An 18,341-nucleotide genomic window follows, 5' to 3' on the forward strand; every position below is an offset into this window, starting at 1 on the left:
AGAGCCCACTCATAATGCCGTCCTCCTTCTCTTTCTTCTTGCCACCAGTAAAAATTTCCTACTAACTTCTCCTTCCTACTAATTTCTCTGACTAAGTAACAGAAGTAATTTTCTACTGCTTTCTATGAACTTCTCTTTTAATCATTTCCAAGGGAGTCATCAAAATTAGGCTGTCACCCACCATTTGAGGAGCTTAAAAACTGTCTGGGTAGAAAGATTGGCACCTAGCTGTTCATTTGTGAAAATAAGGTATGTGGTGGGCTCTGAAAGCCAGGGAAGTTGCAATCTCTGTTCCAGAAGCTCGCAGAAGAGGCAAAATGAGGAGAATTCGTTCCTTTAGGACGGTAGGTGTAACATGTTTTAAACGGGTGGCTGAACTACTCAAAAGAATGCAGCCTTACCAGAAGCTGAAAAAATTCAATAATGACCCTGCTGGGAGGAGAGAACAGATCTATAATTACTAGAGGTGGGAAAGGGGAAGTGGGGGGGGGGCTTAGGGAGTAATTGGGTAAGGGACACAAAGAATAATTATGATTTATAATGATGAACATGCTAATAATATTGATTTGATCATCACATATTGTGATAGTCAACTCTGTACCCCATATATATGTATAATCAATTATGTTTCAATTCAAAAAAGAAAAAAAAAATGATCCTACTGATGTTCTTAATTCTAGGTTGGTTTGGTGGGTCTTAAAACTTTAAATAGCCTTGCAAAGGGATGTGGTAAATCCTCATGACCCCTCTCTACTGTGACAGCTTGGCTCAGTCCAGATGAATCTTACTCACCACTTTGCTTATTTTAGGGCAAAGTCTAATTCTGTGGCACTGGGAGAAGTACAGCATGTTTCTCGTGATGGGGCAAGCCCAAGCCCTCTGGTGAAATGCCTGTACTCGGTTGAAAGAAAGGTTCAACCTCACATTGTGTAATGTCACATGAAGCCAAAGCAGCATTAGAGTTAAAAAAGACTCAGGGAAGCATTTAGAAATCAGTAATAATTAATAGTTTCTCCGGGGAAAAAACTAACTTCAAAAACAGGCGACCAAATTTCATTTGGAATGATAAGGGTTTTTTCTTTTGTAGGCTACACTGGTTCAGGTGGATATCAAGGCAAGAAAATAAAAGTCTTGGGAAAATTCTTTGGGTGCTATCTCAATAATGCCATATCATTAAAAGTTACTTTTGCCAAGGATTTTTAAAGCAAATAGAGAAGAGGCAGTTTGAATCCCTAGCTGCAAAAACAACTAGGAGAAAGACTAAAATAGGAATAATCAACACCAACAATGACATGTTAAAATTTCCCCTGTTCTATAGTAGTAATGTCCAATAGAACTTTTCGCATTGATGGAAATGTCCTATATCTATGCTGTCCAATATGGTAGCCACAAGCGACATTGACTACTGAATACTTGAACTGTGCTAGTGTGACTGGGAAACTGACCTTTTAATTTTATTTAATTTTAATTAATTTAAATTCAAATGGTTATATGTGGCTAGTAGGTACCATGTTGGACAGTTCAGTTCTATAGGATGATATCGTGATCTAACAGTTTCCTAAAAATTTATATACATGTTCCTATAAATCTAGAGTTGTATACAATCATTTACAAACTTCAGGGGTTAAATAATAAAGTAATGATATTATTGCAATTTATGACATATCTGAAAATACTTAAGGAAAGTTTTATAGTTGGCACGAGTCATGTGACTATGGAGGACTACTATCTAATCAATTTAGAGGACAGACAACATTTTCAGTATCCAAAGTTAAGTCAAACATTTTAAGACCATAGCATAATGCAGCTTCCTCTGTTACCCTGGGTAGGGGGGATGCTTTCATATAGCATTGTCTCCCAGTGCTGGAAAGACTCCACTCAGTCTTTTTCAGAACCTTTTAAAGTCAAATGGGCTTGCCATATGAGGTAATTACCATTTTTGGTTTTCTTTCTTTTTTTTTTTTTTTTGTGAGGTGGAGGATGGGATAGTGATAAGATGGAGAAAGATACCTTGGAAGAATAAAGAAAAGGTGAGAAAAGTGAACTGAAAATATTTTCTAGCAGAATCAAGATAGTGGGGGATTTTATTTACTGCTTTGTGATGGTTGTTCAATCCTACTTCCAATCCTAATTCAACATTATTCCTATTGAACTAAACTCACATTTTCTCTCAAAATATTAAAGTTTGAGAAAATGTGGCCTAGATTCATATTCAGTAATGATAAGTAATAATGTAACTATATCTCTGCTATAAATTTTAAAGACAACTTTAAAAGATAATTAATCTTCCATTTATTATAGTTTATTATTTAGACTCAAATTGAGATATTACACTGAATGATTTAAAAAACCAAAATCTTATTGAAATAGTGGTAATTTTTGGAAATGAGAATTTAGCTTAACAAAAACAATGGCCAACACCAGGATATACTTATGAGCACTAAAACAGAATAAAAACATTATCATCAACTATATCAGTATGGCTTTTTGATGATTTCTTTAATTTACCTTTAGTTTTCTCCTGGCATTGAATTTCCTCAGTTGCTCTACTGTTTCTGGAAGATGAATCTTGTAGGCATAACGATCTCGCTCCTATAAAAGAAGAAAGATAATGAACACATAACTTTAAAAAAGTGAAGAAGCCTTAATATAAAACAAACAATAAAGCCCAAATTCTTAAATATAAAACAAATTGAATTCTAGGAGATTAGAGGTTTTATTCCATAATACTAGGAAACAATCCGAAATGAGGGATTTGAAGATTAAAACTGATAGTAAAATAATATTTGACTTTCAGCAATAATAAAGGGTTGAAATAATAGGCCATGTAACCTTCAGATATATGGCCATATGGCTAAAATAATTAATTATAATTATTATGAAGGTATCAAATTACCTTTGGCATGATCTTGTCAGGTAAAACGAGCATTTGAAAAATTAACTCCACAAGCGATTTAGCATTCAGCATTGTCAGGAATAAGTGAACTACAAACTTCACAGAATTTTTGAACTAGGACAAACTTTTCAAGGCCATCTAATTCAACCATTTCCTCCATGTGAGATCCCCTTCAATCCCTGACGGATGACCATTCTGTTTGACCTTGCTCAATAGGAGATCATTTCTTAAATCAGCCCGTTAGGATTTTAAGGAAGTATAATTTTGGAAATGTTCTTTCTCAGCGTAGGCCTACACCTGGCTTGTTTAGTTTAGCTCTGTGTTCTGGGGTAACACAGAGCAAACATACTACCTTTTCATATAATAACCCTTTGATAATGAAGAAGGGGATCATGCTCCACTAAATCTGTTCTTTGAAATAATGTCTCCAGTTGCTTCAAATATTCTTCATGTATATTTCAAACCTCTTGTTATTCTTCTTATCCCTCTTTTGGTTCTACTCTAATCTGTTAAAGTATCTTGAAGATTTATATGCTATAAGCACTCATTCATTTCATAATTATTTCTTGAGAGCCTACTGTTTACCAGGCATTGTTCTATGCACTTGGGATACACAAGTCAAACCAACAAAGATTGCGGCCCTCGTGTAGCTCGTATTCTAGTGGGAGAAGATGAGAAAATACAAAAAATGCATGTTATAGAGTATGACAAAAGTACTATGGAATAGAGCAAAAAGTAAAGCAGAGTAAGCGGGATTGGGTTCACTGCAACTTAAAATAGGGTGGCCAGAGTAGGCGTAATTGAGAAGGTGACACTCAAAAGAGGTGAGGGAGTGGTCTCAGCAGAGAGAACAACAAATGCAAAGGCTCAAGGGAGGGAGTGTCTGGAATTTTTGAGGAGTAGCAAGGAGACCAATGTGTGTGGAGTGAAGTGAAGGGGGAGGTGTGGGTGGGGTGGGAATAGCGGATCAGATCAGAGCAATAACAAGGCTGGAGTGGGCCATGAAGGGCCTTTATTCTGAGTGGGAGAGGGAGCCACTGGAGGGTCTTCAGCTGGAATGACATGATCTGACTTAACTGTAAAGGAACATGCTAGTGGTTGTATTGAGAATAGACTAGAAGAAGAGAAGTTAAAAAAAAAAACAAAACAACAACAAACAGCTGGGAGGCCAGTTAGGAGGCTACTGCAGTAATCCAGGTGAAAGATGATGGTGGATGAAACCAGATGGAAACAATAAAATGGGTGAAAGGGAGACAACTTTGAATATATTTGTTTTCCCCAAAAAGCTTTACTAAAGTATAATTAGCATATAATAAACTGCACATGTTTAAAATGTACAATTTGAAAAGTTTTAGTATATGTATACAACCATAAAACCATTGTCACATTCGGGATAATGAACATATCCATCATTCTCAAAAGTTTCCTCAAGTCCCTTTGTAATGTCCCTCCCTGTCCCTAGCCAACCACTGATCTATTTTCTGTCACTATAGTTTGCATTTTCTAGAATTTTATATAAATGAAATCATACAATATGTGCTCATTACTGTCCAGCTTCTTTCACTCAGCATAATGATTTTTAATTCATCCATGTTGTTACATGTATCAGCAGTTTATTCCTTTTATTGCTGAGTAGTATTCTATTGTATGGGTATACCATAATTTGTTTATCCTTTCATATGTTGAGGGACCCTGAGTTGTTTCTAATTTTTGGCTATTGTATATATAGCTCCTATGAATATTCATGTACAAGTTTTGTATGAAGGTGTTTCATTTTTCTTAGGTAAATACTAAGGCATAGAATGGCTGGGTCACATGATAGGAGTATGTTTAACTTTTTGAGAAACTGCCAAACTTTTCCAAAGTGGTTGTACCATTTTACATTCCCGCTAGCATTGTATGAGTTCCAGTTGTTCTATATCCTTGCCAACAGTTGGTATGGTCAGTCTTTTTGATTTTATCCACTCTAAAATATGAGTACAGGTATCTCATTGTGGCGTTAATTTGTATTTTCCTAATGAATAATGATGTTGAGCATCTTTGGCTGTGCTTATTTGCTGTCTGTATATCTTCTTTGTTGATGGGTCTGTTTAAATATTTTTCCAGTTTGAATTTGGGTTGTATGTTTTCTTATAATCGGATCTTGAGAATTCTCTACATATTCTGAATATAAGTCCTTTATCAAATATATAATTTGCAAATATTTACTCTCAGTTTATAGTTTGTTTTTTCATTCTCTTAACAGTGTCTTTCAAAGAACAGAAGTTCTTAATTCTGCATATATTTTGAAGGTAGAGAGAATGGGATTTTCTGACAGATTGGATGTGGGGAGTGAGATAAAGAGGAGTCAATGACAACACCAAGGTTTTTGGTGTGGGCAACTAGAAGTCTGACACCAACTGAGATGGGGAAGACGGGGGCAAGCAGCTGGAAAGATGCATGTCATGACTGCATTCTCGAGCAATAATTGGGCAGTGGAACTGATTTTTAAAACATTCCCTATCAACAGAATAAACACTTTTCCCCCAAGTCTACTGTTTGAGTCAGAGTTATTAACAAGGAAATTAATGATTTGAAAGTGAAGTGTTAAAATGACTACCCAGTGACGAGATAGAATAAGCACATTTCACCTTATGCCTCCACTAACTACACTAAAAACTATATATATGATATATAGCGCAACTAAGAGAAGATTCTGAAAGCTGGAGAAAAGAAGGTAGACTGGATAGAGGTCCCAGAACTCAAGGGGTGAGTCTGTGGTGATACTGCTGTTTTTTTTTTTAACCTCCCAACATATCCCAGTCTGGTGCGAGAGCAGCCTGCAACCTTGAAACTCCAAGGACAAGAGGCAGACAAAAGAAGCCCCAAGAAAAGCTCACTCTCTTTAGCCAAAAGACTAAGAAGAGGTTGTCTGTGCAGGACAGAACCCTTTCTGTGTCTGTTATACTAGCATCATTCATTTGAAAATCTATTTCATAGCCCAGCTATGCCTTTTTCTTTCTAACAGAATGGGAAATTTACTGCATATCTGACTATGAACTCTATTTCTCATGAACACCTCTTCTGCTCACCATTCACTAAGGTGAAATGGAGAGAGAGAGAGGGACACAGTCAAAAAGTATGTTTTGTTTTTTATAAAATTAAACTTCGATTATGATTTCTGATATTTTCTAAGCAGACAAAATCACAAGATTTTTTAAAAAAGGCTATTAAAGTATCTCTTATCAGAAAACAAGTAAACAGTAACAAAACCCCAAGGTATTATAAAGAAGACAAAAGAGTAAAAATAATATTTTTTCTAGATTAAATAGTCCCTCTCAACACTAATAATAATGTGATATGAATTCAGAATAATTTCTATAGCAATGTGCCTTTCATTTTAATGAAGTATATGATTCATAGTCCCTTGTGTACACTAGATGCTGAATACACATTTAATTGGTGTATTGATCGATTTGCCTGCTATAACTACCCTTTTCACCTTTTATTACAGTTAATATATATTACAGTCTACATACTAAGGCTACAAAGGGTATGAGGAGAGCTCAACCATTAATGAGGAAAGTACACTCTTAGTTGGCCTACTTTTGTTGGAATAAATACTCCCAGCAAGTATCATTAACTCAGATAGATAAAGGTATAATTTAACAATCATAAGACATTCACATATTACTTGGTCTATTACTCAGATTCTTTTTTGATATGAAATGATTTAATAGGACTTCTTTTTTTTTTTTGGTGGTTTTACCAAAGAAATATAACTTTTTCTTTTCTTTTTTTTTTTTTTGTACACAAAGCAATGGTATTATAACTTTGGGTACTCTTCAACTCTTCATTATACGGATTTTCATCATCTTATTTCTTCACTTTGTAGCTATTCAGGAGTTTTTCATATTTAAACCATAGCTTAAATCTCAGCCATTCTAAATTAACACCACTTATATCCACAGTGCTGATTTACAAATATACATGGACAAGTATTGAAACACAACATAAGCCTGCTCTTACCAGCCAGATAATATTGTTATTGAATTCTTATATCTTCAGATGACACATAAGCAGTGAAGTTAAACTGTAGTTCAAACATGGCACATGACACTGAGCTTAAGCAGCCTTCTGGAACTTTTTCATTTAAGTTACTGACTTTTTTTTGCTTTTTGTCTTCCTGGTGCCAGAAATCTATTATGCATTAAGCTCGGGTTACGTAGAACAAGAACTATAATCACTGGCAGAGACAAGAGTTTCCCAAAATAAATATGTTATTAGCCAAGATAAGCTTTGATAATGAAAGCCATGTATTATGTTTCGTATAATGCTAAAACCTTTTGTAAAGGATTGTAAAAATGATGGAAATGGCTGTCATTTTCATTGCTATTTGGCATTTAAACTAAAGGAGAAACAGAAATCCACCCACCCCCTCCAAATTGTTCATTTTATATCTGGGAGAAAAAAATACTACGGAAGTATCTAAGAACTGTTTACCTACACTTTTCGGGGAGAAATTAAAAATAACTAGTACTGAGTATCAGAGGGTTGAATGCATATTTGAGAAATAATATTCTTAAGGAGAATCAAGATCCACTGGAGTCTCAAAATTGTTCTGTAATATTATTCCATGTCATCGCTACTAAGATACATTATTAACCTTTGTTTTTATATACTTTATTGTTTTGCATGGTATAATATATTGAGCATTCATTCATTAATGTTTATTGAGCACCTACGACATGCCAGACACTTTCTAGGTGCTAGAGAGACGTGAACCAAGAGCCAAAAATTCTTACCCTTATTATAGCTTATATTTTATTTTATGACTAGGCAGACAATAAACGAATAAGTAAAATATCAGTATAACTTATGGTAAGAAATGCTTTAGAGAAAAATAAGGCAGGAAAGGGGGATAGTGAATACTGGTGGCAGGAGGCATTTCTTTCCCTATTTTAAATAGGGTGGTTAAGAAGCTGTTATTTAAGCAAAGACCTGAAGATGGTGAGGGAACATGCCATGAAGATATCTGGGGGAAAGGAAGAGTGTTCCCAGGAAAGGGCACAATTAATACAAAGGTGCCAATGTGGGGATGTGCCTGCGGTCTGAGGAACAGCAAGGAGGCCAATATGATGGGAACAGAGAGAGCAAGAGGGGGTGAAATCAGAGGAATATCAGGGAGCTAAATTGTAGACTGGATTAAGAAAGAATACTTCAGGGCAAGGCCTGGATTCAGGAGTCATTGGTGCACACATAGCATTTAATGCCATTAAAACCACAGATGAGGTCTCCAGGGCCCTGAGTGTAGACAGAGAAAAAGAGAAGAAGCAAAAATGGAGGCCTATGGCACTCCAATATGAAGAGGTGGATGGGGAGAGATGAGGAACAATTACCAAGATCTGAGAAAGAGCAGACAGAGAGGTAGAAGGGAAACCAGGAGAGCAAGTATCCTGGAAGCCACGGGAAGACAGCAGGTCAGGAGGACAAACGTCAAATGTTGCTGATAGGCCAAGAAGGACAAGGCCTGGGATCTGACCACTGGACTTAGCCATATGAAGGTCAGTAGTGACTTGACAAGAGCTGTTAGTAGTGATGGTAGGACTGTAACCCTGACTAGAGTTGGGGGGTGGGGAGCATGGGTCAAGAGAAAAAAGAATAGGAGAAAATGGAGAAAGTGAGTACAGACAACTCTTTCTAGGAGTTTTGCTGTCAAGGGAAGCAGAGAATAGGGGCAGAAGCTGGAGGGCTGGAGGGGGTTGTAGGGTCAAGAGAAGGTATATATGTGTGTTTATATGTACATAATAAAAATAAACTACAGCATGTTAGATCCAACAGAGGTAGAAAACTGATGATGTAGGAAAGGAGAAAGTTGTCGGAGCAATGTCGTGTAGTAAGTGAAAGGGATAGGATCTAATGTAAAAATGAAAGGGTCATAGTAGGCTGTATTAAAATCCTGGTTCCACCACTGACAACTTCTGTGACTTGGGGCAAGATTCTTAACCTCTTTGAGCATTAGTTTTCTTAACTGTGAAGTGTGAATTTCCTGGAATTATTAAACTGAATAATGTCTTAATCAAACAGCACTGTTTCATTGATGTCCCAAATTAAAATATTCCTTAATATTCATTGGCAAGATGGGATATAAAAAGAATTTTAAAAATTCATATCTAGTATCTATTGAAAAATAGTTAATTATGTAAACCACACAGTCACAGTTATTTATTATAACATGGCTATTATTTCAGTCATTCATGTTGCGTATCTTTGGAACAATCTCAGCAGAGAACAAATAGGGCTTCCTCCCTTAAATATTCTGTCTTGATCCATTTTTGTACCCTCTCTTTGATAGCTGAATGACACTCAGATGGTATATCCTCCACTCAGATGTCTACAGATGAAGTGCAGGAACAGCAAACAAGATGAACAAAACTAACAAAAAATGCTCAGAAAAAAGAAAAGGTAAACGGGCCACCTTCTGGAGCAATATATTCCTGTGGCTGGAAGTGTTCAAAGTGTAGATGGTGACTTAAGAGCTCACGTACCTTAAGCCATGGGTGATTCAGTGCTTCATAAACAGTGATCCTTTCAGCAGGATCCAGCATCAGCATGCGACGTACTAGGTCTTTGGCACTTTCAGAGATATGGCTCCACTGCCTTGGATTCATCTGAGGAGGAGGAAGGGAACATTACACAATTATCTTCAGTGAGAAGTTAACATTCACTATTATTTAATATTCCTATACTGCTTCAATGTGAATATAATTCTCAGAGCAAAGAGCAGAAATTTGACTCTAAAGGCTTTCTTTCAACAGAAAAGGACAAATGCAATTCTTTTTGTTGCTGTTCCATACAGATGTTCTTATTGCTATTAAGTTATAATATTTTCAATAATTGAAGAATAAAATGTTCATGATGCCAGTTTCTATCTTTAGCTTCTCAGCTAAACAGACTAGAATACTTTGATACAGAAAGGACTAAAACAAAATGGAAAAATTAAAAATTTTAAAGAAATATTAAAAAATATGTTTTTAAAAACTGGGATCAGCAATAATTGTGAAGCTATGCAGAGTTATTAATAGGATATTTTGGTCACTGTATATCAATTTCAGTATTTAGAAAAAATATGCTATTACTGCAGGCCCTACAAAATAATCAATTCACTTGTATATTGTCCTCAGTGAAGTTTCTCTCGTCTCTCTTTTAGGTATGAGACAATAAAGCCACATGGTAAACTGACTAAAATCAAACAAAAAGAATGAGCTGTTCAAAAGACCCAGGACTTGTGAGAAAGGCTGTGGATTTGGGAGAAAATAGCTGAAAGGCTCCTGGGAAAAGGGATATGTCTGAAACCAGGAATCAGGAAAAAATTCAAAGAGAGTGCTTATGGCTTGGCGTTGGGAAGGCAAGTGGGGACAGGAGCTACGTAGAGATGGAGTAGGGTCCACTCCCATGCAACATCAGAAAGCTGACTGATTGGGTGAGTTTATGTGAGGTGTCTAGTGCCAAGCTTCAAGCAGTGCCATGGCTTTAACAGGCATAAGACCTTTGTCACCTTCTAAGGAAGAAAGATGGAGGATAAACTCCACAACAATTTAAAGCCAAATGAAATTGCAGTATTTGCACCATAGTACAAATGAATCACTACAATTTGGCCAAGGGCTAGCATTAGATACTTAGCTCTGGCTAATGTGAGGCTTTGTACTTGTAGATGGGGAGTGAAGTGTCTCCATGTTAGGGATAGCTCTGAAAACTGGAGGGTGTTCCATTTTCTTTTTCTAACAGCCAGAATTCCAAATAGTAGCCATTTCTGCTTGTCAAATCCCATTAAGATGAATACCATGAGACTGTTTAAATATTGAATCCTATTGAAATTGTGATCAATTGACCAGTGATTAGAAAAGGCTTGAATAGCCTTGTTCCCTCTTCCCCATCTTGGAGCTAATGTTGTTTTTTAAAGTCTGAATGATTTTTCTTTGGCAAAGGGGTTGAGAAATCATCTGAAAGTGGTGGTAAGATTTCTGAAGTAAGTAGAGGTTTAGAAGGATACTCCCCCATCCTTTTTATGAGGGAGTCCCATACAGAGTTTTCTCTTCCTTGTGCTGAGAAATGTAGCTAAATTAATTTGGAAGATTGGGTCTATATGGGGGAACAAAACAGGGTTATAAAACAGTTTCACTTATTTGAATACCAAAGTCATTGCAGTTTAGAATCTTGCTGTGTAGATACCAACTGGCTACCTGTAACAATGATAAAAGATCACATTGCATCTTTAATATATAGTTTAGAAAATATATTTTTGTCCTTTATAAAAAAGTTAATTAAGGTCAAATGTTAGCATACTTTCCAGTTAAATAGTATTGTTTGACATCTACTTAAAAGATCGAGTAAGCTAACAAATGAGAAAAGGTCAAATTCAAACCACTTAGGACCAGTAGTAGTTCATAAACTATGACAATTTAAATGTACTACATTTCTTTTTTTTTTTTTTAATGTACTACATTTAAAAGGTATCATCAAACTTTTACTGGAAATACCCAAACAGATCAAGGATTTTGTTAATAGTTCTTTTGTTAAGAACCACCAGGGTGATGAAATGATTTTTTTGAGATCTGCTTTCAAATAATCTAGTAGTATATGAAATACATATAAAACAAGATTGGCTATATGCTAACTATTGAAGCTGAGGGTTCATTATACTGTGATCTCTACTATTTGTCTGTTTGAAATTTTCCATAATAAAAAATATAAAAATAAATGCTGGCTGGCCGGTTAGCTCACTTAGGAGAGTGTGGTGCGGATAACACCAAGGTCAAGGGTTGAGATCCCCTTAAGAACCAACAGTCAAAAAAAAAAAAAAAAAAATTCCGACAGAGTAACATCACAGTATATTAAAAAAAAAAAAAAAAAAAAGGCCATGAGGTTCATCAGAGAAGATAGAGCTGGATCTATACTTCAAACTATGCTGCTGAAAACCTGAAACTTTGTAAGGAAAGCTATGAAGATAAGCAACAGGTGAGATTAGACAAGTTAAAGAGTAAATACGTTATTAACCTCAAAGCCTCAAATCCCAGGTACAGAAATTATGATATAGCTGCCACCATCCAACTGATTTATTATAATACCAGGAATAGGGAGTTTTAAAATACTTTAATTTTTAGACATGTGCAAACAGTTCAAGTTTCTTATAAGAAACAAAACTAACTATTCAATTTCTAAAAAACAGACAAAATCAAATACCAGAGGCTGATGGAATGAAGCACAATGCCTTGGAAACCAGGAAGTTAGCAATTGAGCAAACACAAAGGAAGAATTCTGTTATTAGCAAATGCTTATAACTCAAAAAGGCAGGTGGAAGATTTTATTATATGGTTCTACGTCATAAGTTGCTGTGCAGAGTAAATGAGTTAATACAAGTAAAGTGCTTAGAACAGTTTCTGGCACATAGTAAGTGCTATGTCTGAGTTAGCTATCATTATTGCTAGTGTTATTATCATGCTGATGCATTACTAATAGTGTTTCTTTTCAGATGTTAATATCCGTGATTTCACTTGGCAAAATTCAACCAGAAAGCCATGGCTGTGCATTCCTTTTTTTAAAAAAATTTTACTTCTCAAAATACATTGTACGTGATTTTCGTGCCCCTTTACATGTCCCCCCCCCCACATCGTATCTGTTCACTTGACTTTAAATAGTTCAAGGAATTTTTGTGGTTATTCTGTCTTCTCCCCCACCCCTTTATTTGTTTGTGTTTATTTATTTATTTATTTTTAGCTCCCACAAATAAGTGAGAACATATGATATTTCTCTCTCTGTGCCTGACTAACTTCACTCAATACAATCTTCTCTAAGTCCATCCATGATAGCCACTCACCATTTCCAGGGACTGGAGGGGGATGACTACTTACAAGAAGTTTCCTGAGACATTTAGTTACCTTGAAAGTACTGATTTTATTCCCCAGTGACCAAGTGACACTAAGAGAAGCAGAAAAACCTATACTTAAAACACCTTTCTCTGTTAACAGAGTTTTGGCATATATCTTAAACCAAATAAAACAAAAGACAAACCTGTATGCATTTATAAGCTGAAGGTCCACAAGGCAAACAAATAAAGCTTCAGTTATGGCTTAAAAGGATATGGCTGCAACTCAAACTACTCTGCCTTTCTTTTTTTTCTTTCTTTCTTTTTTTCAAGTCCCATATAAAATTCTAACATTACTGAGTAATTGAAAAGAAAACTTTAAGGGCCTCACAGTTTTGGAATCTAGTGTTATATAAACCTGTGTTTGGTTTGACGTTGCTGGTCATGGCTGCAAATGAAATAGTGATTTGGCTGAATAGAAAGTGTGAGTTTCATTAGTAATGGGAGGAAAAAGAATTTCCCCAGCATAAACTGCCCTGCCCTGGTCTCCGACACACACACTCTCCCACGCTTCCCATGCTCAGCCTCCTAGGCCCTGTCATCTATATATGGTGGTACAGGGCAAAAAGGTATAAGAAGAGCTGGGGTAGGGAAATCAACCTTAGGCTTATTTATTTCCAAGAAGTCCGTAGGTCTTTTTGATATAGCCATTCACAATGTCAGTAATAACTTTTTAATTTTTCAATAATGATTTACTAATCACAAGTCTGTGATAGTAACATGAGGTTTCCGACATACCGTAGCCAAAGAAGAATATCAATGTTTAAGTCACATCAAAATGCGTCTAAATTACATTATGAAATGCAGTTGTGATACTGGCATTTCAGTTTATCCTGGAATGTAAATAGCAAATTTTTCAGCCATGCTGGCATAAATTTAAAATTAAGATAAAGAATGACTGGGACGAGCCCGTGGCGCACTCGGTAGCGTGGGGCGCTGGGAGCGGGGCGACGCTCCCGCCGCGGGTTCGGATTCCTATATAAATAACCGGTGCACTCACTGGCTGAGTGCCGGTCACGAAAACGACACACACACACACACACACACACACACACAAAAAGAATGACTAAAATTACCTGAATGAAATTTCCATTTTAACTTTACAAATTAAGCAAAAAACTTTAAAAACGAAGCCCCTTTCTCAAATTACACAAAGAAGGTCCACGGAAGTTGTCTTTACCTAGATGATATAGTTCAGCTGATAGGCACTCAAAAATTTACTTGAAGCCCATGCTGCCTTACAAGGCTACTGGACCAGTGAGGTAAGCAAAGACCTCTTCTCTGATTAGGTAACTATGTGGCAGTCAATCAGTGAGCAGAGATAGACAGTAACATCAAAAAACATTTTTCAGGATAATTTAATGTCAATGGAAAAATGAGATGTTCATAATACATTACCTTGTACTTTCCTTTAATAATGCCTTCAAACAATCTTTCCTTGGTTCCATAAAAAGGCAAACAACCACTGAGCAGGATAAAAAGGATCACGCCACACCCCCAGACATCTACAGGCTTTCCATAAGGCTCTCTTTTGACCACTTCTGGGGCCATAAAATGAGGTGTTCCAACGCGTCCTACATTTAAAACAACATTAGGAAAAAATGTTTACATAAATGGGGTTTTCTACTTGAAAACTAAAAATAGAATAATCTGAATGAAAAGTCTACCAATATAAATATTCTCTCAGCTCCTCTGCCCTCCCCATGAAATCAAGTTCACAGAAAGAAAAAAAATATTTATTTAATCACCTCTAGAGTCCAGGACAGGCACTTTGTCTTCTAACACTGGCATTCCCTATGGATTTTGCAGGCTACACAGTAGGTATTTACATATTTCTTGTTTCATGAAGAAGTTAAAATTTTCTAATTTTCACGTTTGAAAGTCACTAAAAATATAGAGTAGAGGCAGATGGAAGAGTCAGCAGACAGAGTCTGTAGCTGCCCAGGAAAGAACTGGGAGGCCTGCCCTGAGCAGAGGCAGAGGCAAGGAGAGAGGGGGCAGGAGTGAGGAAAAAAATATATGGAAAAAAGATCACTTCTGACCACCAAATGGAAATTCTCCAATGAAACCTAATGCTGAGGGGCCGGCCCGTGGCTCACTCGGGAGAGTGCGGTGTTGAGAACACCAAGGCCCCAGGTTCGGATCCCATATAGGGATGGCCGGTTAGCTCGCTGGCTGAGCGTGGTGCTGACAACACCAAGTCAAGGGTTAAAATCCCCTTACCGGTCATCTTTAAAAAAAAAAAAAGGAAACCTAATGCTGAGAACTTTTATTTGGAATAAGAATTTGAATCTCAAATCCTGTTCAGTTGATTTTATGAGGTGATTGTAACCAATTAACAATGGTTAACAATATTTTGTTATAATAGGAAATTTTAGCTTCCTCCTAACATTAACATTTGAAGAGAGTGAGAATGAATATATGACATAAACCAAAGCAAAATCTTGAAGCTCCTTCCATTCAATTCTCTTTGACCTTCATCTTCTTTAAAGAGCTTTCTTCTTCTTCATCTTCTTTTTTTTTTTACTTCTCTATCAAAAACTAGTTTTCCAGAAGGAATCTGATAACAGTTGTTTGCACATTAGTAACCATCTTTAACTCAGTATCCCAAAGGGAGTCTTTTCTTCTATTATGCTATGAAAGGCTTGTACCCTGCAGGGAAATTATTGTGGGGCAGGGCACTGCCCACTAGACTTGGCAGCTCTTCTAGATGTATACAGGCCCAGTTCCCTCTCTTCCTCCCTGTCCCTCTCTCTCTCTTATCATACTGAATTCAAGATCATTTTTACTTTGAAGATTGCACAATACTTTGTCTAGAGTTCAGAACTGTGGTTCAGAGTTTAAAAAGACCTTAGAGATCTTGTGGTCCAGCTAGAGAGAATATATCATCAAGTCCTGTTGGTGATTACCAAACTCAGCTGGGATGGAGAAGGATAAAGCAGCTCTTAGCTTGGATATCGGGGATGTACCCTTGTTGCACATCATTATGGTTTCCCTTCCTCCCCCCATAATAGAAGAGATTAAGTTCAGGGCTCTGATGATGAAAATATTTTCATTTAAAATGTACAATAGAGGGCCGGCCCGAGGCTCACTCGGGAGAGTGTGGTGCTGATAAAATGTACAATAGTTCAGTGAAAACTCTGCACTAGTGGTAAGGACCTGGCTAGAGAAATATTTTTATTTCTTTATTGCCCCATCTTGCTTCTTCAAGTAATATAAAGAAGCTTAAAGCAGTGGCAGCCAAGCCTCCAATTTCATTAACAGCCTGGGCAGGGAGGGGTCACTGGAGAATTAGCCTTGTTCTGGTGGACAGGAGCTGGCAGGAGTAGGGAAAAGCAAGGCAAGAGTGCAGGGTACCATTCAGGGTACTGGTACCAGGGTACCAGGCAGGTACCTGCTGATGGTTCAGATGATGCTCTGAAACTCAACTTGACTCCTACCACTTCCCACACTAGAAAGGGCCAAGCCACTCAACATGGGGGCTTCATTCTGGGAAATATCAGAACCACCAGGGCCAGTCCCAGCCATCCTGAGGCAGTTCCCTCCATTTATCTGAATTGAAGACTACCCATTCTGGAGAATTAGTGTTAGCTCTTGGGGAAGATGCATGTCTTTTTGTTCAAGAATTTGCTCGTAGACGATAGGGGAAAAGATCATGTTGGAAAGAATATACAGGAATGTTCTTTTTATTTCATGTACATCAGTAGAATGTGAAAGGACTAGAATTAACCTTTAATATAGACCGACTTTCCCAAACTCCTTGTTTTTGCTGTTACTACTTTTCCTTCTTTGTGACAACTTGACTTTTATGACTTTGACCATAAAATTCTAAGAACAGGAAACCAATTACCAAATTAAATGTCACTGTTTATGACATACTTCAGATATATACTTAAATATTTAATATTATATTTTGATAATAAAATAAAACCTTCCTACCTAGAACCTCAGGGAGGAAGTTATTCTGAATACTTAAATTTTCAACATTTTAAAATTAGCATCTTTATGCACACAACCTTTTTTACCTTAGTAATTTTGTATGGCTATCTTTCTACAATTTCCTGACTTCTTTTACACAGGATGCTGTACATAATTTAATCTTTTCTTGATGACTCAGAGTTGTCATCATGGATATCAGTTAAAGAAATATGCTATAGAACAGAAAACACCCTCAGGAACTTCAGAGGTATGCAAGAGTTGATTTCTTCAGTATTAAAGGCTGCTATGCTTTCCAAATTTTGCTGTCAATACACTTTTTTCTGTCAGGTTTTCATTTCTTTTCTCTCACTATGCTTATTCCAGCCCTGGTTTCTCCTAATTTGTTGCTTATAATCTACTATTAACTGGAAACTGACCAGCAACCAGATTCTTTCATTTAATAGCAATTTCTTAAGTGCTTGCTAGGTCCTAGACAACATGGTAGGTGTTGTAGACACACACAGGGATAAGCCATGGTCCTCCTTATCCTTACAAATCTCAGTCTTTGATATGATTACAAGTCCCTGCATCAAATGCTACATGACGGTATGTAGCCCAGATAACTATGGAAATACGGAAGAGAAGAAATAGGGTTACCTAACTTGGGATGGTGAAGATCAGCTTGCTTTTAAGAGGAGACGATTGATTGTTAGCTCAGCCTTCAAGAACAGTTGGAGTTAGCCAGATAGATAATATGACAAAAGGCATTCCAACCATAGAGAATAGCAGGTGCAAGGTATGAAGCAACAAGCATCTATACAACTTTATGAAAAATGGGGGCGACCTCAGAGACAGTATCTTTAGAAGCCCAATTAAGAGGACCATGAATAGGTTTTAAGGGTAGGAACAGTTATAATTATTTCCTAGGTTCCTACTTATATTCTAGATAAGTAAGTTTTCCAAATAGCTGAGTTTCAGATGGTGGAAGAATAAATATATTTAAATGGTTTTTACTATATGGAAGATATAGAGGAGAGAATTCCTTTGTATTTGGAGGACTTGGTGATCAAAGATTCCAACTGACAGGAAAATGTTTTTCTTGTTTTTGTTTTTGGCAGCTGGCTAGTATAGGGATCAAACCATGGACCTTGGTGTTAGTGGCACCACACTCCCACATCTAACTAACTGAGCTAACCGGCCAGCCCTGGCATTCTGTTTTAAAGTTGATAAATATTAGCAAAATTTCAAAAGTACCTTCAACAACAGGAAAACTTTTTCTAAGAGAAATCATTTATCTCTTATCTGCTCATATTGTATTTTTAAAAACATTATAATGCTTAAAGTAGTTATTTCAAGAATAGAAGGAAAGGTATGTTAAGAAATGATAATGTTTTGATTTTTGTTTTGTCTTTCTTTTTAAAAAAATTTTATCCTTAAACAATGCAAACATTTTTTTGTGGCCCTTTACCAAGGGAAATGACAATATTTTGACAATCAGAAACTGTTTTAATTCTAGAGGCACAGAGAAAAATAAATTTTAAATAACTGACACACTGAGGGCTCAAAATTAGCTTTAAAAATATACAAGTTAGGGGAAAGGTTCATGGACTTTAGGAAAATAGG

At 36.5% G+C, this 18,341-nt stretch overlaps 1 protein-coding gene across 1 annotated transcript in view; it reads right to left on the minus strand.

Annotated features, from left to right (window-relative positions):
- CASK (calcium/calmodulin dependent serine protein kinase) overlaps positions 1-18,341 on the minus strand; it is a 378,414-nt gene that overhangs the window by 103,921 nt on the left and 256,152 nt on the right. The window contains exons 7-9 of the mRNA XM_063083161.1: positions 14,199-14,374; positions 9,424-9,546; positions 2,509-2,592 (exon numbers count right to left, since the gene is read on the minus strand). Coding sequence (XP_062939231.1) covers positions 2,509-2,592; positions 9,424-9,546; positions 14,199-14,374 — 383 coding nt within the window. The remainder of the gene's footprint in view (positions 1-2,508; positions 2,593-9,423; positions 9,547-14,198; positions 14,375-18,341) is intronic.

The sequence above is a fragment of the Cynocephalus volans genome, chromosome X (genome assembly GCF_027409185.1).
Source record: "Cynocephalus volans isolate mCynVol1 chromosome X, mCynVol1.pri, whole genome shotgun sequence".
Lineage (NCBI taxonomy): Eukaryota > Metazoa > Chordata > Mammalia > Dermoptera > Cynocephalidae > Cynocephalus > Cynocephalus volans.